Source organism: Macrosteles quadrilineatus, unplaced genomic scaffold, assembly GCF_028750875.1.
Source record: "Macrosteles quadrilineatus isolate MER2022 unplaced genomic scaffold, UCM_ALF_1.0 Scaffold_6__1_contigs__length_79288215, whole genome shotgun sequence".
In the NCBI taxonomy this organism is placed as follows: Eukaryota; Metazoa; Arthropoda; class Insecta; order Hemiptera; family Cicadellidae; genus Macrosteles; species Macrosteles quadrilineatus.
This window is the reverse complement of record NW_026542599.1, coordinates 70245948-70266864: the sequence shown is the minus strand read 5'-3', so window position 1 is coordinate 70266864 and position 20917 is coordinate 70245948. Positions and strand designations below refer to the sequence as shown.

Below are 20917 nucleotides of genomic sequence, written 5' to 3'. Positions count from 1 at the left end.
ATTCGAGACAGACTCTAGGCGCCAGCAGCAGTTCAGCAGCTGAGGATATTGACCCTGTTGATCAATTTTCCGTATAACACGTTCTTGTTATTTTTAATATGAATACATAAGCAATGAATTTGGGGAAAATCTGCAATCGAATCTTACAAGTAAAGAAGACAGCCCCGATCTGCTATCATATTATTCGTACTATTCTATCTTGCCCACTGTAACAGATGATGTAAATATTTAAGAACATCACTTATACTCTTTTTATACATGTGTAATAAAATTGTGAAAAATGTGTAATTTATTGCTTGTAGATCTAAATTTTTAGTGATGCCCCACATTAAATAAAAAATAATTACCTATTTGATTTTACTGACGCCAAGTCACTTTCATTGCACATTCCTAATTTACTGTGTTTTGTCAGTGTTGTTGTGGTTTATCCCTCAACAGTCAACAACATCGAAGACTGAACCAACCTCCTATTTCAAAGATGTTTGATTTTACAATCTTAAATTTTAAAGCTGTTCCTGAAAGTAATAAACATATTGGAGGCCGACCTTGCTTTTACTTAGTTTCTTGTAAGTATAGTAAGTTATAAGTAAGTTTCTTATTCGCGGAAGTCAATGATCGTGGGAGATGATTTTGCCATGATCGCGATCACGGACGACGACGATGACGTTACTGCGATCCCGGGAGACGATGATGACGTATACATGGCCGCAAGACATGTTAATGATTTTGCCACGATCGTGGACGACGACGAAGACGATGATGACGTCTACATGGCCGCATGTTCATGATTTTTCTGCGATCGCGGACGACGACGAAGACGTTTCCGTAACCGCGGGAGTTCATTATGACATGGCCGCGGAAGATGTTCATGACATTGGCGTGACCGTGAAAAACAGTGATGATGTTTCAGTAATTGAGAAAGATACATTTTGGATTTTGAAGTGATCTCAGAATACGACGATAGGGTCTATTAGGCCTACTTTGAGTTTTCTGGACTGAAAATATTAGGTGGGCACACCTTCTATTTAGTACTTAAATATGGCAGTTATCTGATGTGATAAGAAGGGTTTAAATTTGGAAATTGGATATTTAGAATGTTTCATTGCTGCAAACATTTCTTTACTTGAAAACACCCTTGCTTTACTTAAAAATACTTAATAGAAAGACGTAAAGACAGGGGTTGGTGTAAGTATAACCAATCCATTCAGAAAACTTGGTAAAACTATACAAAAATGGTATTGCTATTGAGAATTGTTTTTTTAGGTATCGGTATCGACAATCGATAGATGTTGGTATCGACCCATCACCAGTTTTATCAAATATTTTTAACACTTCTACTACACTATATTATTTTGATTTGAATGTGTAGTAGTCTATCCTTAAAATTTAAAATAAGGTACCGATGGTTCCGGAACCGAGCACCCAGGATCGATTTTGGTTAGGAACCGCACCGGTACCGACTTTGAAAAAGTGGTACCGACCCATCACTAGTTCAAAGAATTCATAAAATAAAATAACTTATTTGGCCATTAATTCAATACAGAAATAAAACATACACAGATCAAACCACATAATAATAATCAGCTCAACTAAAGAGGGGGTCTTAAGAGATAGATTTGGGAGGGCTTAGGGTAATATTGGGTCTCTCCTGGACGTTGGCAAAACTGACTGGAGCCGACACGACACGACCTGGACCAACTGGACTGGGGACCGACTGGACTGGACCTGTTGTCGGCTACGGGGCTATCAACATCAACTGAACTATCACTCACTGCCACTCAACTGCTGTTGTCTGTGTTTATCGTATGTGTGTGTATTATCGGCATTCGTCATCCAGGACTAAGAATTTGAGGAATAATATTCACTATCAATTATACGTTTTAATAGATTTTGAAGTTTTAAAACGTTCATTTTTTCAACTGCCTCAGTTAATTTATCAGTCAGTTTCCTACTTTAAATTAACAGTTACTAGGTTATTTACCGAAAATGTCTGAAAGCAAGGAACAATCAATCAATCAGTTATCAACTGAACCTCCTCCTCTCTTTGATAATGTAGATATTTTTGATAAAGACGAGGATAATGATGATTTGTTTGCCTCTGCCATGGATGTGAGTTTATAAACCTTCTAGGCCTAAGTTTAAGCCTATTTCGCATCTTATGACCACACAATAAAATTAACAAATTTTCTCATTTCAGCTTAGACTTATTTCTCATACAGGCTAGACCACAGAAAACGTACTACTATAACCCAGAATGCCAACCGCATGTAAGCGGTTTGAGAGAGCTTTGCCTGTCAATCCGTAGGCAGCGCTACCAGCGTTGCTCCGGTTGGCATTCTGGGTTATAGTAGTACGTTTTCTGTGGCTAGACCTAGCCTAGTTTACTAGTTTGTTGAGTATTTAGGAATAGCGAAACATATTAATTAGATATAGGCAATATTCTATATTTTTATCCTGTTTACTTTGGAGGACACTTCCGAACTGCAACTCGGTGCTTATAAGAATATTAACCTACTGGAAACTAACTTGAGATTGACATCATCAACTTAGCCTAAGTTTAAAAAAAGCGCGATAGGTCATCTCTTTCTTCAATCCTGACTATGCCTTAACTTAGCGTGATTTTGAATGAACCTTTAATTCAACTAGGAACCTAGAAAGGTAGTCTTGGGATGATTTAAGTTAACTTAGGTGAGAATGGGTGTGCTATCGCTTGAAGTAATCCTTCAAATTAAGATAATCTGTCTAATTTTACAGGATATTGGAACTCTGAACAACGAGAACAGTCACTCTCCTAAACCTTTATTGACAGAGCTACCCAAACTACAGTTAAACTTTGTAAGTTTTGAATAGTTCACAGAGTAAGTTCTCTTTTTCATTGATAGGCCTATATCCATTGAACTTTGCTACTGTCAACCCTTTGATTACTGTATTCAGTTTTTAAGGTTAGGCCTAATAAGTTATGCATTTAGCTTAATGTGGTGTACCTCCGGAACTAAACAAAACATCTTTGTAAGCGTTAATCTACATTTCTAAAATCTGAATTTTATTGAAAAAATTAGGGACTGCATGGGCTGCACTTAAGAGTATCTGTCCTACACCCATTCGATATATCAAGTTTGGTTAGTTAGGTTAACCTAACCTAACCAGATATATCGATTAATCTATACATCGATATTTTTCATTCGAATGAGTGTAGGACAGATACTAAAGTGCAGCCACTGCATGTGCCTGTAATAAACAGAAAGTAAGCACTAGGCATATGAAATAAATTAAAATTACTAAAGTTAGCCTATATTGTATACAGTACTGTAAAAACAGTGCTCTAGGCCTACATACTGTGTTAACTTATCTATCCTAGTTACGGAATGGCACATTGTATTCACATGCTCCCACTGTTGTTTAGTAGGCTACTTATTAAAATATTTTTTTACATCAATTTGATCCAGGATAGTTGGAGATCCCGGTTCGGATAGTTGGATTCACATAGCCTACTTTGTTTAGGTCTCTATTATATTACAAACTGTACCATACAAATTTTAATTTTAAAATTTAATATTTTTTCCATCCAACGTCTTTTTATTTTCCTATATCAAGGACAAAGGAGAGCAGTCCACGCCAACTCCAGTCGATGAGTTTGATGAAGAGGTTAAGCTACAGAGTCCAGAACCTCCGAAAGCCACTAAAGCTTCGGCCGAAGAGGTAAGTGGCTGGAAATACTGTTTTATTTTAGTAATCAGCCTAATTCAAACAGACAAACCATTTAAAAATATACATAAACAAATACAAAATAAGAGGTAGTCATTAATTAAACATTTTCTGTGATTAGCCTAGGACATACTTATATAGCAAGGTGTTGCTTGATAATGAGAGAATGAGAATGAGAATGAGAATGATTTATTTCCTGAAAGCATACTATGTACAAGGAAACGTCAATACATCAAAATCTTAGCCTAAGCCTGCAACACACCATGCAGAGAATTGAAAAACAAAAACAAAACTTATTTATCATCACACATTGGCACTCATTGGCTAAAAAAACTTACTTACTTGGCCAGGTGAAATTTCAAAATAAGCGTAGCAAGATTACAAGTGTAACAAGAAAACAGTGTGTGTATAAGCTGAAGAAAAGATAGATGGTTATTGAAAAAAATCTTTAAAGATAACCTTCCAGACCCAAACAAAAGTAAAATTGTGTAAATTCCAAGAAATGAGGATGATAGTCACTCTCAATTATATACTGACTTTTAAATAATTAACCCAACCTAGTATGGGCTTATAAATCTTGTTGATTGTTCAGTAATACATTGGATATTGTGAATATGTTAACAGATTGAAAAAGATGGCAACGATCAGTTTATCGAAATCACCATTGGCGAGCCGAGTCGTGTGGGAGAAGGAATGGCTTCCTATGTCGCCTACCGAGTTCATACACATACCAACATTCCATTGTTCAGAAAGAAAACCTTTGCGGTACATCGGCGATTTAGTGACTTCCTCGGACTCCACGACAAACTTGTGGACAAATATTTGCGGGCAGGAAGAATCATTCCTCCGGCTCCCGAGAAAAGCATGATGGGTAAAATAGACTATGAGGCTATAATTTAATTTTACAATGAATAATTTTAATGTGGCAAAATGTAGAAGTGTACTATCTATACTATACGATTACAACACCTTCAATATAAACTTATTCCTCTAACTGTTACTACTACCAAAAATACTCAAACAATAAAAAAAAAATATGATTATTGAAAAAATATGGATAAAACATTATACTTTTGCAATCATTACATATGAACTTTGCACATTTCTTTGCCATCTTATTTCCGAATCTCAACTGATCACATAAATTACATGTTCATCACATTTAACCAAGGTTTCTTCATTTCTTGCTGCCAAGTAAGGTAGTTTTGGCGATTTGCAGTATCTCATAGTTGGTAGAACACACGGGAACATTGTGGGAGTAGGGTTGGTGCTGTAGCCGATGCTGCTTTGTTAGTTGTTTATCCCTGTATGCTGATTGACAAATGCTTCGGACAGAAGTTTGAAGCAATCAAGTGCATCTAGGAAACACTTGGCTGGAGCTCAAAGTCCTATCCTATTCGGTAAATATTTATTCAATTGCTTGACGCAGGTTCTGTGTAAAAGTCACTCTTACTGCTCCGTTGGTTAATTCCCTTTTTTCCCTTTCTCCTTGTGTAGAGGTTAATTTTCCAGTGTTTCCTTAAAAATATGTACCCAAGTACTTTGTTCATCTATGGATGCAGAAAAGTAATTTTTTGTTTTTGTGACGTTTACTGCACAATAGAAGGCACAGATCGTAATCTGTGATTCGCAGAGTTTATCTCCATTGCTAAATTAAACTAAATGTAATAATTCTACTTGATGATAAAGAAACTTGAAGCTAGTTTAATGAGTTTTGGGGCACCATAGTGTTTTGAAAAGACATTCACATGGCCGGCTAAAAGCAAGCGTTCACTTAGTCGAAGAAATCCGACAATTCTACATCAGAAGTCCGAAAAATTTGATTGGCGATTGAAGTGTTCAGCTGAACAAGCCTAAATTGGTCACTTTATGATCTTATCTGTGAAAGAAAGAGTCTTTGTGCCTAAAAAGATTCAGTTAAAACATTAGATAAACCCGGCGATTGCCTTAAGCGTAGACATTGCCAGTTTTATGCTCATATAAGATTGATGCAAATCTGAATTTTACTAAATCATTCTGAATCGTATGAAAGAATGAGGGAAAAACTTTGTTCTTTTCCCTTCAATTTGACGTTTAAATTGTTTATTTATTTTGAATAGTCCCTGAGCAACGACCGTTTCAAATCCCGGCATTCTTTTAAAAACACCCTGTACTTTAAACAAATTTTATTGGACCTACTTCTATTCGAAGGCTTTATTTATTCTACCTAATAATATTTATTAGTTCTATTAAATAAATTTATGTGAAATCACCACCATGTGGTAGGAGTTGAAAAGAGAGTTCAAGGCCTGAAGAAAACTCTTTATAACCTTTCTCAGTTGAAAGTAGGCACTGTCAGTGACAATGAAGTATTTTAATGTTTTGTGTAAGTGTAAAGTTTTGTGTTTCTTGAGCCAGTTTATACTCTGACACAGAAAGTCATTCAGTTTCTTTTCCTGTGTAGGAACGACCAAGGTGAAGATGTCTGGGCAGAACGAGCAAGGCCCCTCGTCAGAGTTCATAGAGCGGAGACGTGCTGCGTTGGAGAGATATCTGCGGCGAACCGCAGAACATCCAACCTTCAGAGTAGACCCGGATTTCAGGGAGTTCCTGGAAGCGGGTAACTATACAACAGCAACTAACACCCTCTCTTGTATATAAATCATCCTTATAGATGTCCTGAAGACGATTTAAAGTTAGTCCATGTGGTTTTTTGTGGAGAATGTTTTGTTGTTAATTTCTATTTTGCTATTTAAATCAATCAATGGTCTTCCACGATTGAAGAAAAAAATTGTTTTTACCTGAAATCAGGGCATTTGATAGAAAATAGGCCAAGCCCAGCATTTACTATTGCGATTGCAGAATGCTCCTACAAAGATTTTGCAGTAAAGAATTCACACTTATGTTGTAATTGCAGAGGATGATGATTTTGTGACTGCAGGTGACTAAGATGATGTCTACACTACTGCGAGAGATATTCCAAATTTTGCCATCACGGCTTTTGCCATTTTTATCAAGGATAGGCCTACTGTAGTTTTAGGTTTTTAAAAATTGTTTCTGTGAGCGATTCTGATAGTTGGAATAACAATACATGCTGTACTACGGTGTATAAAATAAGCTACAGATTTTACAATCAGATGAGAGATCTACTTGCACTGTTCAAAGTCGGTATAGTTTGGAAAGTAGGCTACTGGGGCTGTTAATGGTCAATTGTGAGACTGGGTTTAAAAGCTATCTGTAGTATGTAAATTTCTAGGTATGAATTGAGAACCTGTACATTTTCACTTGAGCTCTTAAAGAGGAATAAGAAAGAATTGTTAAAAGGATTATGTTAGAAAATTAACCCTGTTGTGAATACAAATTAGGCTATCTTGTTTTGTATTAACAACTTTTTTGTCCAACCGTTTTACAAAATCAAAATTTTAGTGAATTGTTTGAGATCGATGAATTAGTTCAATTTTATTTTGTTGTGTGAACTCTAAGATATTTGATTGAGGTTCTTGATTTTTACACCTGAGAAAATATTATGTACTTTATTAGATTACTCACAAAAAAACCTAGTTTACTAAAAACTGATGATTTTATGTAGTTTGTTCAAGTTTAGTTTACCCTTCCTGTACTTTGTGATAAATTTAACTTTATTCACATAAAATTTTGTATGTCCCCTTATTACCTTTTATTCGCCTGACTGTAAAGATAAGCTTTCACTGAAAGTCAGTTAAATGTTCTCGACTCTTGGATAGGTTTAATCTTAAGGTTAGGTTTTAATCCATCCAAACACTAGTTGTTTATGTATTGCTTGTTTGTTTAGATATGGAGCTGCCTAAGGCTACAAATACATCGGCTTTGAGTGGTGCTGGCGTTATGAGGCTGTTCAACAAAGTTGGCGAAACTGTCAATAAAATAACTTACAAGATGGACGAGAATGATCCGGTAATCATTTCAGATTTGTCTTTGTTCAGATGGTACATTGAAAGCGAGGAAAAACAGCTCAGACAGTAACTGCAGCTTAGTTGGAAATTAGAGAAGTTAAAAAACAGCTAGGTCTATCAAAAAAATTAGTAATTCAAATTTAACTGGATCTTACAGAGAAACACAATTTCGTATTCAAGAATCAAAATCTGGGTGATGTGAAAAACTTGTGCATTTTCAACCCAGTGAAAATGCAAAATAGGCATAAGGGTTACATTTGAAGGACTGTTGTTCAGATAGCAGCTAACCTAAATGAGGACAAGTTTATCCATGTAATAAAAACTCACAACTGTTCAACACTACACACACATTAATTAAAATATAATAAATCACTGAATTAATTGAGGAAAGTCTGAGTTAAGAAGCTGGGTTTAGTATAAGACTGGTTAGAACTGGCCTTAATATCCGAGGATTGCCAGTTCAAGTCTGTGTGTAGGATAATTTTTTATCCAATTGTAATTAGTAATTTCTGACAAGAATTAATACTGCCTTTTAACGTTGTAAACTAGTAACATCAAGGTTCAACTTCCTAAGGTAAGGAGTAGGTCGTATTGAAAACTGTTATCACATGAGTTGTAATTAAACTTTTAAATTCACAGTGGTTTGAAGAGAAGGTGCAGCAAGTGGAAAGTCTAGATGCTCAGTTGCGCAAACTATTGTTGAGTGTTGAGACGCTAGTGATGGGCCGCAGAGACCTGGCTCAACTCACATCTGCGTTCGCTAAGTCTGCGGCAATATTGAGCAACTGTGAGGAACACTCTTCGCTGTCTAGAGTTCTGGCTCAACTGACTGATGTGGAGGAAAAGGTACTGTAGATAAATGCGGGGTTTCTAGCTACCAAATTTGGCTGCAGAATTGTAAAGGTCGTGAGAGGTTTCGGTGCCTGCGTTTTTTTCAGGGTACACCCCCTGCCGAATGTAGCTAGGAAAACAGCTTTACCTGACCGTTTTGTGAAGAGTCAGTGCTGAAACAGGCAGCTGTATTTGGCAGCCGAATTCGCCAGCTAAAAAATCTCCCCATCAGCTGTAGAAATGGGTAGAAATTACGAGAACTGTGCAGTAAATAAAAGGCCTCCATTGAGTTTCTGTAACGACCATGTGAGCTCAGATTGCTTTTGCCATGTTCTTTCCTTCATTCACTACAGTTTTTGCTAGTTTCTACCCATGTACAACGATTAGTCTTGTCATAATAGCAAAAAAAAAATCAAATATGTTTAAATTTTGTTTGTGATTTGATTAGGTTTCTGTAGTTCAAGACACTAACGGCTATGGAAGTCCATCGTCACTTGAAGGATGAATGGAACAAAGTGAAAATGTGCGTAGGGGTTCAGAATAATTGGTCGTAAAATTTAGCCAATGAATGTTTAAAATGTTTTGCATAGTGTGAACTGGCTGCGATCATAATCAGTCTCGTTTGAGGCAGTGAGCAAAGGTAGAGAAATTTTGAGTGTGTGGATTATCAAATTAGGGTCTTTATGCAACCATCAAGGATAATGGTAAACTCTGTTATGCAGTCTTAAACACACCGATCAGCTAGCAAATTTGTATTTTCTCTAACCTGTCTAGATGGTAGCTGATTAATGCCCTCTGTCGGAAAATGTGTGCAAATGGGGTAATTATCATTATCATTTGAGATGGGAACCTAGGCGCACATTTTAACCTGAATATCAGTGAAGGTTGAGTGTAGAATGGAGTGAAATGCCTTGTGTAGCTTTGTTACTGACTTAGATCAGCTGTTGATGTGTATAATCTTCTGCAAACTCCCTTAGCCACTTTAGTCATTTAAACACTTTTCTACAAACACATTTTTTCTGTCAACTGAGTATGGGTTTCAATAGGTGTTGACTCCCTATTGAACACAGAATGTGACTCTTACCATAGACAAAAAGAATTTAATATAGACTGTCAGCTGTTCTGCGGTTACTATAGGTTCTGGCACACACCGCTGGGAGCGCCGTAGTTAGGTAGCACATACACCGTGATAACATGGTGCTCCTAGTGGTGTGCGCCAGAATCTATGGTAACCGCAGCACTTTGACGGTCGATATTTAATTATTTTTGTCTATAGTGGAAGACCGATTTTCCCTCACTTCATTTTCAGCTACTTGAGCTACCTAATTGTCACATATATGTAGGAAATAGTTAAAATTGTAGTAAATGTTCTATATAATACTATTTTCTATGAATACTTCACTATTTTAGTATTTGAACTAAAATGCTCAGCTACGATAAGAGCTTGATGCATAATTTACAGACAGCCCCAATTTATCATTGTGTTTATCATTATTATCTGTTCCTCTATCACATTGTATCAGAGTTTTCCAATTTTTTACCAATACTTTGTTTACAGGTTGAAGCGGTACATAACGATCAGTCCAACACCGACTTTGCGATTCTCTATGAGCTGCTCAGAGATTACGTCGCTCTTATCGGATCAGTCAAGGTGAGTTCAATATCAGAATCATTGATTGTCCTTCAGCAATAAACAGCAATGCATTGTTATATATGCAATAGACAGTGTCATTTTTAAACTTGCAAAATAACATACAATAATAGATAGGTTATAACTATAATACTGATTATTAAAACTAACAGAATACACTTCATAAAATTCTTGTAGGCTGTAAAAAGGGGTTTGGTTCAGCCTTTCATTAAACAACAACACTCACAATCTTTCATTAAACACTTTAACCTCCGGAAATTTGTAGCAATGATTTATATTAAATAATTTCAATCTTACTAAAACTATCTTGACATAGAATATGGCAGGTCTAGCTTTAAATAGGCCCTAACTCGAGTCATTTTGGTCCAATTTTGATGAAATTTGGAAAGAAACTTGTAGTGCTGGATCCACTTAAATAAGTTGATGACCAGTCAAGATTGGGTCCTTGGGAAATGGGTGGTTTGAAATGCTTACAAATAAATCCAAACCAAACAAATGTACAAATGTATAGCAAGACACACAATTAAAGTCCTATGTCTGCAGGTAGAGTGGACCCGTACTAATCCTGCTTGTCAAAACAAAGCTATTGTTGGGAGCTCGGCGATGCAGGTGGGCCGGGAATACTGCCCTCCTCTCGCTGTTCCTAGAAATTCCGCGTCCTACTACAATTTGCATAAATTGAACCATAAGACTTGGAGCATCATGCGAAGGCTCATTTTGTTCGTCTGAGAAAGAGGAATAAAAACCATTTTGAGTGAACGCTCTACGATTTCCTGTTACCGAGTTATCAGGTCGAGGAGTTAGTCTCGATGAATAAACCTGCTCTGGCCGGGCGCATTGGGAAAATCCGTTCCTATGAGTCATTGCTTACGGGATACCAGTCAGAAATACCAGTCAGAAAATTGTTTTATTCCTCTTTCTCAGACGAACAAAATGAACCTTTGCATGATGCTCCATGTCTTTTATGCAAACTGTAGTAGGACGCGTAATTTCTAGGAACAGCAAGGGGAGGGCGGTATTCCCGGCCCGCCTGCATCGACGAGCTCCCAACAATAGTGTTGTTTTGACAAGCAGGATTAGGACGGGTCCACTCTACCTGCAGACATGGGACTTTAATTTTGTGTCCTACTATAATTCACTTAGTCTGTAGGTTTGCTGCAGTGGGGGTATTATTGTCTATTTAGCCCCTGCACTCTAGTTCATAATGTTGTAATATTTTTTCTAGGACGTGTTTCATGAACGTGTAAAGGTTTACCAGAATTGGCAACATTCCCAGCTGATGCTCAACAAAAAGAGGGAACAGAAAGCAAAGCTCGACTTGGCAAATAAACCAGACAAGGCTACTGTGGCTCAGGAGATTGTTGAGGTAATGTTGGTATAACTGCTGTAATTCCGTGATACTACTTACTGCTTACTGCCATGGCCACTTGTACCCTAGCTGGTACTTGGCCTCGCCAGCACGCTGTCGCCAATAGTCTCGGTCCCATGCATCTTCCTCTACAAGCCTCATCCTTTCCAAATCTTTTCGTACTTGACCCCACCATCTGGCTTTCGGTCTACCTATTGGTCTTCTTCCCCTCGGATTTCCTCTGAGTGCTATCTTCAGTAGACTCTCCTCCTTTCTCCTTAGGATATGGCCAACCCACCTTAATCTTCTACTCTTAACTTCTCCAATGATATCCGGGTCTTGAAATAATTCTCTTAGCTCTCGGTTGTGGCGGATTCTCCATACTCCATCTTCACATACTGGCCCATATATAGTTCTCAAAACTTTGTTCTCAAAAGTTATTATTTTCTTTTCTGAGTTCTTGCTCAGGATCCAATTTTCCCCCCCATATAAAAGTACAGGTCTTACTATAGTTTTGTAGATTCTAATTTTTGTCTTTCTCGTTAAAAGTTTTGATTTCATTAGTTTACTGCATGCGTACTGTTATAACTTGATAATGTAAATAAACATATATTTAATCCGTAAAACTATGCTTAAGGCAAAAACGGGAAAACTTATAATAAATGTGGGCAGAAACGAACGAACTACGATCGTGCCTCACCTGTGGACTGCTGAAGACTGGTCGCTCTTATCTCAGACGTATTGTATCCTGTCTTGACCTTTGTCCTGCGTAGGTTCGGTCTCTATTGTCTTCTATGTCTTACACATTAACGGATTTTTCCATTCAGGTTATTACAACTAAAGAATGGCTACTTTGCCCAAAATAAAACTCAAACAAATAAATCTTCCTTTATAACAATTCCTCCCCACAAAATAAAGTTTACTTCTATGTCTATATACAACACTGGGGAGGGTTTCAAAATTTGTCTTTATAAGTCTAGTTTACGAGGCATTCGTCGAACCCTCTGCGATCGACGTATGCCCTCGGCACTATCTTCGTGCTGCCTTGTATTGTCTGTGTCTTGGTTAATTATGATAGGAGTCTTAGTCGGGGATATCACTGGTGGTGGTTGTTTAGGAGATGAAACGTCAGTTGATCGTTTTGCTTCTGGACTTTTTTGGAACAGTTCTCTTGGGAAGCGGAGGGACACGTCATCTTCCTCATCAGGTTTTGTCATATTTGTTCGAAGATGGTCGACATGGACAAATCTTGTTCTATTTTCAACCCTTACCAAATAAGTTACAGGGCTTATAACCTTTATTATTTCTCCTGAAAGCCAATTAACATTTTCTTTTCTGACAGATCTTACAAAGACACGATCTCCAACCTCAAATGACCATGCTTTACCTCTGTGAGCGTTTGCGGTTCTCACCATTTTCTCTTGTTTAATATTTATTTCGTTAGCCAAATGTGGCTTCAACAAACTTAGATGGGTACGGGGTTTGAATTTCAAAAGAGTTTCAGATGGTGAGACTCCTGTTGTGGAATGTGGTGTGTTTCTGTATGAAAACAAGAAGGCATCAATACGGTGTTGTAGGGATCGATTAGCCTTATGGGTCGAGTCATGTAACATTTGCTTCAGAAATGCTTCCTTAACAGTTTGTACAGCCCTTTCAGCTAAACCATTTGAAGGTGGGTGGAAAGGAGGTGAAAATATGTGATGAATTCCATTAGATTTCAAAAATTCCTTGAACTCGCTAGAGGTGAATTGGGGACCTCCGTCTGTAACCACTGTGCAAGGTAGACCATATGCCGCAAAACAATGGCGTAATTTTTCAATGGTCTTAGTTGAGGTAGTAGTTGACATTGAAAACACTTCTATCCACTTCGAGAAACTATCAACAATGATGAGAAATTCTTTGTTTTCATAATGAGCAAAATTAAGATGGATTCTTTGCCAGTTATGCTTTGGCCAGGACCAAGGTTGGAGCGGAGCCAGTGTAGCTGATTTTCTAGTCATCTGACAAATTTTGCATTCCTTGACCATTTCTTCTATCTCCTGATCTATCTTCGGCCACCAGACGTAGCTACGGGCTAAAGCTTTCATTTTGGATTCCCCCGGGTGTTCTGAATGAAGTAAGATTAGGATTTCCTTCCTATGTGTAGGTGGAATGATCACCCTGCTCCCCCATAAAAGGCAGTTCTTCTCCGTAGAAAGTTGCATTGTCTTGTCCGTGTAGTTTTTTAAAGCTGCATCATCGACGTGGCTGGGCCACCCGTTGGTGGTGAATTCCATGACTTTAGACAAAATTGGATCGAATTTTGTTGCTAATCCTATTTCTTTGTAGGTGATAGGTAATTGTGTGGTCGAAAAGAAATTTATGTCTCCTTCATCTTCTTCCGTGTTCTTGCAGGGAAGGCGAGATAAGGCGTCTGCATTTGAAATGTCGGATCCTTTTTTGTATCTGATAGTGTAGTCATAAGCAGATAATGTAAGGGCCCATCGTTGAATTCGAGCGGCAGCCAATGTGGGGACTGCTTTGGTCGGTCCGAGTAAAAATATTAACGGGCGATGGTCTGTGACCAAGGTAAATCTCCGCCCATACAAGAAGTTGTGAAACTTTTTTATGGCAAACAGAAGGGCCAATGCCTCCTTTTCGATCTGACTATACTTGGTTTCACACTTAGTCAGTGTTCGACTTGCGAACGCTATTGGGCGTTCAGATCCGTCTCTTAGCTGATGAGCTATGACGCAGCCAACTCCGTAACTCGAACTATCACAAGTGACAACAATTTCTAATTTTGGGTCATAGGGCATTAGTACGTTGTTTTTCAACAAAAGCTTCTTACTAGACTCAAACGCACTCTGACATTGAAAATTCCATTCCCATTCAATGTCGTTCTGCAGAAGTTTGTAGAGCGGATGTAAGAGAGATGATAAATTTGGCAAAAATTTCCCATAGTAATTTAACAACCCTAAATAGGATTTGAGCTGCGACACATTTTCGGGTACAGGAGCATTGACAATCGCTTCTGTAAGTTCTTTACTTTGGTGGATACCATGTTGATCCAAGCAATGGCCTAGAAACGTTAAACGTTCTTTGAAAAATTCACTTTTGTTTGAATTAATTCTAATTCCATAATCATGAAGGCGCCTCAACACCGCTTCGACTCTCTGAGTCATTTCAGTTACTGATTTTGAATAAATCAAAATATCATCCAAATAGGCCTTGGTGTTCTCAAGTCCTTGTAGAATTTGATCCATCGTTGATTGAAATAACGCTCCAGCGCTAGTTATACCAAAAGGGAGTCGGGCATAACGGAACAACCCTTTATGAGTCGTGATGGTCAGCAATTCTTGAGAAGGCCTATTAACCTTGAGTTGGTTATAAGCAGCCGATAAATCTAACTTTGTAAACAGTGTTGCACCAGATATGCTAGAAAAAATATCCTCAGGATTTGGAAGCGGATAGTGATCCGTTCGAATATTCGGGTTCAGTGTGACTTTAAAATCACCACATAGCCTAACCTTATTATTAGGCTTAGGTACTACGACTAAAGGCGTAGCCCATTCAGATTGAGAAACTGGGTAAATGACCCCATTCTTTTGTAGGTTATCTAATTCAACCTCAACAGCAGGTCGCAAAGCGTACGGCACATTTCTGGCCTTGCAGAAAACCGGTTTTACGTTATCTTTTAAAATTATGTCAACGGACATGTTTTTAATTTCTCCTATAGACTCTTCAAAAACATCAGAATATTTCTTCTTTAGATCAGAAATAACATAGGTAGTTGGAACGGACTCACCGTTTCTCAGCTGGTGCACTGATATGTCCTCGCTGCTTGTAGATCTCACGGAACTCCAGTCCAATTTCATCCTTTCTATCCAGTTACGCCCCATAAGCGTAGGCTGTGTAGGTCCTGTGTTCTCCACGACCACCACGGGTAGCTGAACTTCTCCCTCTCGAGTATTTACACTGACCTTAAACTCACCAACAACATTGATTTTTTCGCCAGTGTAAGTCTTTAATTTAACACTAGACGAGGACAAACTCGGTAGATTGTGCTGAAATTTCTCATAAAATACAGAATCTGGCATAACTGTAACAACAGCTCCTGTATCGATAACCATCTCCACAGGGACATCATTTAAAATCATTTTAGTTACAAAACTATTCTTTTTACCCTCATTGCCTGCATAGGCTATAGTAAACAAATCAGTGCATTCTTTGCCCTGTGTGTAAGACACTTCGTCTGAACCATCAGACTCACAATTATTTACTCTACCAGAGTTTTTATACTTAGGCTTGAACCTATTGCTACTCTTTAGTCTGCAAACATTTGCCAAATGCCCTTTTTTATTGCAATTATAACAGGTTGCTTCAGTATAAGGACATGACTTGCCGTTGTGAACTCTACCGCAACGGTAACACTTGATATTGTTAGGCATTTTATTGAAATTGCGCTTAACAAAGTTTAGGCCTACCTCTCCAACTTGAGATTCAGGGTGTAGTGATTTTACATTTTTGTCAGCATTCTCTATAACTAAGGACAGCTCAAGAGCCTTAGAGAAATCTAAAGTTGAACCTTCAGCAAGAAGTTTACTTTGAATATGGGTAGATCTGAGTCCACATAAAAATCTATCCCTCAATGCTTCATCGAGAAAATCCTTAAAGTTGCAAGTGGTAGCTAATTTTTTTAGCCTAACTGAATACTCTGAAATACTCTCCCCCTCTTTTTGGGAAGCCTTGTTGAACATGAAACGTTCATAAGTTGTGTTTACTTTACCAACAAAATGATCCTTCAATGCCCCAATTATGAAAGCATAAGTAGTTTTTTCATCACCAATCTGCACAGGATGAATAAGATCCTTAAGAGTAGTGTATAGGGCAGGGCCCATAACAGAAATGAAAAATGAAATTTTATTTTCATCTTTAATAGAATTAACCTTGAAAAAATGTTCAAGTCGCTCAGAGTAGTTTTGAAAACTTTCTAAGTCCTCATTAAATTCTGCAATCCTTCCTACAATCTGCTTGGAAGTCATATTTACAAATTAAATACTCACAGTAAAATCCTGTTAAAACCTTTTTGCCAACAGAATACATCACTTGCAAACCGGCATTATAATCATTACTTCCGTGCTTAACCTCAAATTGCACCACAACAACAAACAAGTAGAAGTAGAGAGACGATTCATGAATGAATAATTTATTCTAGAAATTCCGTTACTTTAGTCACTATTATTTCGAATATTAGGTTCTGTAAAAATAATAGTTTCAGTTACTAGTGTTTGGTACACAGAATAGTAACAGTTATGTAGTAACAGTTCCTTGTCACAGTTACTAGCTACTTGAAACAAAATCAAAATGGCTTCTTGGTTCTTGACAAACTAAAACACGAATTTTCAGAGTTCATAAATCGAGTAAAAATACACTGTAAAACACACACGGAGTTCTTTAAATACTCTCGTCGCCACTGTTATAACTTGATAATGTAAATAAACATATATTTAATCCGTAAAACTATGCTTAAGGCAAAAACGGGAAAACTTATAATAAATGTGGGCAGAAACGAACGAACTACGATCGTGCCTCACCTGTGGACTGCTGAAGACTGGTCGCTCTTATCTCAGACGTATTGTATCCTGTCTTGACCTTTGTCCTGCGTAGGTTCGGTCTCTATTGTCTTCTATGTCTTACACATTAACGGATTTTTCCATTCAGGTTATTACAACTAAAGAATGGCTACTTTGCCCAAAATAAAACTCAAACAAATAAATCTTCCTTTATAACACGTACCAACTCTTATTTGCTAAATTTATCCTATTCTGAATTTCCATGTCTTCCGTATTTTTGTCAGATAGTAGAACGCCTAGATAGGTGAAATTATTTACTCTTTGGAATTCATGGTTGTTGACTTGAAAAAACTCTTCATTATTTCCAGCTTCTCCTCTTGTTACTATCATGAATTTGGTTTTTGCATCATTTATTTTTAGCCCTACATACTCAGTTTCATTTATTAGTATCTCCGTTAAAACCCTAAGATCTTCTTTTCTTTCAGCCATCAGTACTACGTCATCTGCAAAAGCTAATATATTAATATTCGTTCCTAGTTTTAGTCCCATGTGTGCATTTTTTATTGTTTGTAGGGCTTCCTCTAGAGCAATGTTGAATAGGAGGTAATTCCGTGATACCGGTGAAAATTTACCTGAGCAGATTTAAATTAAGAAAAATATTTTGAAAAAGTTATTTGTGCTATTAGTTTGACTATAGACAAAAGAATTAATTAACTATACAGCAGTGCTGCGGTTAGCATATATTCAGGCTTTCACCACTAGGAGTGCCGTGTAGTTTCGGCGCACTGCTGCAGCATCAAGCGCTAGCGAGCTTTGCCATGACAAGTTGGTAGTTGGAGCCAGGGTTGCCAATTTCTGGAGAATTCCCCGGAATCCGGGGAGTAGGAGTTTGTTCTGTTATATTTTTGTGTTTTAAAAACGTAGGGGATTTAAAACAAAATTTACTGTTTCCTTAAAATTACGGAATTTCAAAATTTTGTTCTTCAACCATATTGAAAAGTGGGTATGATATGTTGGTAGCATTTCGTTTGCAAGGGTGATAGTACTGGTAACAGACGGTGAGTTGACAACGGCAGCGAATCAACGAACACTTGAGTACGCTCTAGCGGCACATCGTGGAACCTTCCTTGTCAGTCTACAAATGTATGTTAAATAATTTTTTTGTCCATGGTTTGACTTCCATAGTCTGCCGTCATAATAAAAAACTAAAGTCATGAGGCACAGTATACTATCAAGTCAAAAAAACTGCAAATTGTGTCACATAACATGCAATGCGTTACTTATTAATAAAAGAATTAAAAGTATTACAGTTTTATCGTTTGCATTTTTTCAGTGGGAAGCAAAGGTTGAAAGATGTCAAGAGGAGTTCACAAGCATTTCCAAAATGATCAAAAAAGAGCTGGAAAGATTCGACGTGTCTCGTGTGAAAGACTTTAAAGCCACCATAATCAAGTACATGGAGGAGCAAATGACGCATCAACAACAGGTAAATATATCTAACTTGTGGCTCAAAGCAGTAAAATATAAAAGAGACGTTGTATTAAACAATTGTGGATATTAGTAATGTGTCAAAACCAAATCTCAAATCTCAAAACCATCAAAACTTGAAATAGTTTCGGTTTTGAGATTCAATAGGCGAGTTTTGGCATTTAAAAGTTTCAAAATTGAAGATATGGTCTAATTTTTGTTCTTGGGTTTACAGAAAACTTGTTTTAGTAAGAATTGCGCTCATAAAATTAGGAACAAAGATGATAGTATAGGTGTAGCCTAGCTAAACCAATTTATTAATCCCGTTTACTCAAAGAATAGCTATATTATTAATACGCTACATGGAACTTTGTAATAAGGCTTTTTTGTTTTAAGATTTAACCCCACATATTATGTACCAAAATGTCTGTCTTGGTGTGTAGATTTGCAAACTGACCTTACATTTTCGAAAAAGTCCCCTGGGCTCTGCCCCAGTGGCTTTTAAAGTTCCCACGTTACCCTTTGAAGAACATAATTGTTTACATTATGATCAGCTGGATAATTTAATTGCTGAAAATTTTAGTTGCAATTTAAGGACACGTGAGCTACAAACATTTACTGACTTGGTTGAAATGAAATATTTACTATTTGAATTTGGGTTGGTGTAGATACAATGGAAAAAAGCGAGACAGCTTGGACAATTCGATATACTAAAAAGAAAACTAAATTTACACTGTGCTGCATTTCTTGAGCAATCATTGAAAGAACCGATTTGCAAACTTTGGAAACATAGGAAATGTTATTGGACAACCTAATGCGGCTATGAATTGGGTAATATTTATAGAAAACACAAAAAACACGATCAGCTTTAGAAAAATCATAAGATATTTTCAAGAAATGTTGATTATATCGATCTGTTAAGTCATCGGAAATTATTACTTTGCAATTATTACTATTACTTTGCAAATTGCTCGAATTCGAGCAACAGGTACACTAGTAGTACTTAATCTGTCTTCTTGTTTTCATCCGTTAATGTTTGTATTTTTAACACAAAATGTATTTAATTATGGCATGCAAGTAAATTCCTGAATAAAGCTGGAACCCCCCCCCCCCCCAAGTTTTGGAGAAGTCACAGATGTTTAGATTTCCAACCCGTTAGAGTCAAAGTTAAAGAGTGACCAAGACAAGTTGTGCTACCTGTGCAAATAAGTTATCAATATCAAGAATTGTTTCTGGTTGATTTTGCTGTCATTTAACAGCTCTTTTGCTGTCATTTAACAGCTCTTTTACTGTCATTTAACAGCTGTATTTACATGTTTCAGCTGATCAAGCACTGGGAAGCATTCCTGCCAGAGGCCAAAGCTATTGCATGAACAGTGTGGCGTGTAAATTCCGCGACCACGTATTACTGAGTTTTGTAGCACTATATTGTGCTGCAAATTGTTTTCAGCGTTGAACGTTGAAGATTTTTCCAAAACATTTATTAATTATACTCAAGATGTCCAAAAACAAAAAATTTCCCCATTCTCGGTGATTTGTTAAAGATGTGTAAGCTATTTTGTAAATTAACATAATCCCAGAAAGGTAGTTAAGTAATTTTGCTTATGCTATGTCTATATCGTAAAACAAAATTGAAGATATGCAGGCTAATGAACGAATCATTCTATGAATTCACCTAACATTAAATGAAATGGCTTGCAACCTCTACAATCATTTCAGGATTTACATGAAATGCTGAGTCCAAATATGTTTATTTGTGGAACGTCTTGAGAATTAAGACTGCTCAAAGCAGTTATTTTGTATATAAGATTTCTATGATTTTGTCTTTTATTTACCCTTATTATAACACAATACTTCTGATAAGAGAATATCGAAACCTTGATTCTATGTTGAATATTGAACCAAAAACTAGAACATATTGTTTTTTTCAAAGATTACTTATTACTTTATTTTTGTGTCTTGTAAAATCACATTACTAATGTTTGTTGTTTATTTTATTTGAGTTTAAGCTACGTTTACATATGCCTTTTGTAAAGTATGATAATTTTTCTGTGCTTATATCTTTGAACTTGATAATCAACTCGAGTTTAACCATAATATTATTCTGTGAATTCAATAAAAGTGCATTATATTTAATAATTTGTATTCCTTACTGTGTTCACATTTTAAGACACAATAGTGTCAACAATATACTTTATTTGTATGTTATTTAAAATAAATGTATATCTTACCACAACACAATTTTTGTTTCTCAACCTGTCCAAATCAAACGCAAACCAACCTCAATGTCGTTGGATGATACTTTTAGTTACATTTGTGCATTTCTTTGCTTTTGAAATTGTGTGCACTTTGTTCTTACAATACAATTGGTACAAAAATCTTGTACAAAACCTTTTGTAGTTCTTTAGGCTACACAGTCCAATATTTTCTAACATGGAGTATATTACAG

The 20917-nt window shown here is 36.8% G+C and overlaps 1 protein-coding gene across 1 annotated transcript; it reads left to right on the top strand.

Moving 5' to 3' along the window:
- The first annotated feature begins 1782 nt into the window (after window positions 1-1782).
- On the top strand, window positions 1783-20430 carry LOC128997142 (sorting nexin-2-like). Its single transcript, XM_054422726.1, has 11 exons — window positions 1783-2109; window positions 2755-2835; window positions 3595-3699; window positions 4330-4576; window positions 6149-6304; window positions 7496-7617; window positions 8256-8462; window positions 10006-10098; window positions 11324-11464; window positions 18335-18487; window positions 19791-20430. The coding sequence occupies exons 1-11, from the start codon at window positions 1987-1989 to the stop codon at window positions 19839-19841; spliced, it is 1479 nt and encodes a 492-aa protein (XP_054278701.1). The 5' UTR covers window positions 1783-1986; the 3' UTR covers window positions 19842-20430.
- Window positions 20431-20917: the final 487 nt, after the last annotated feature.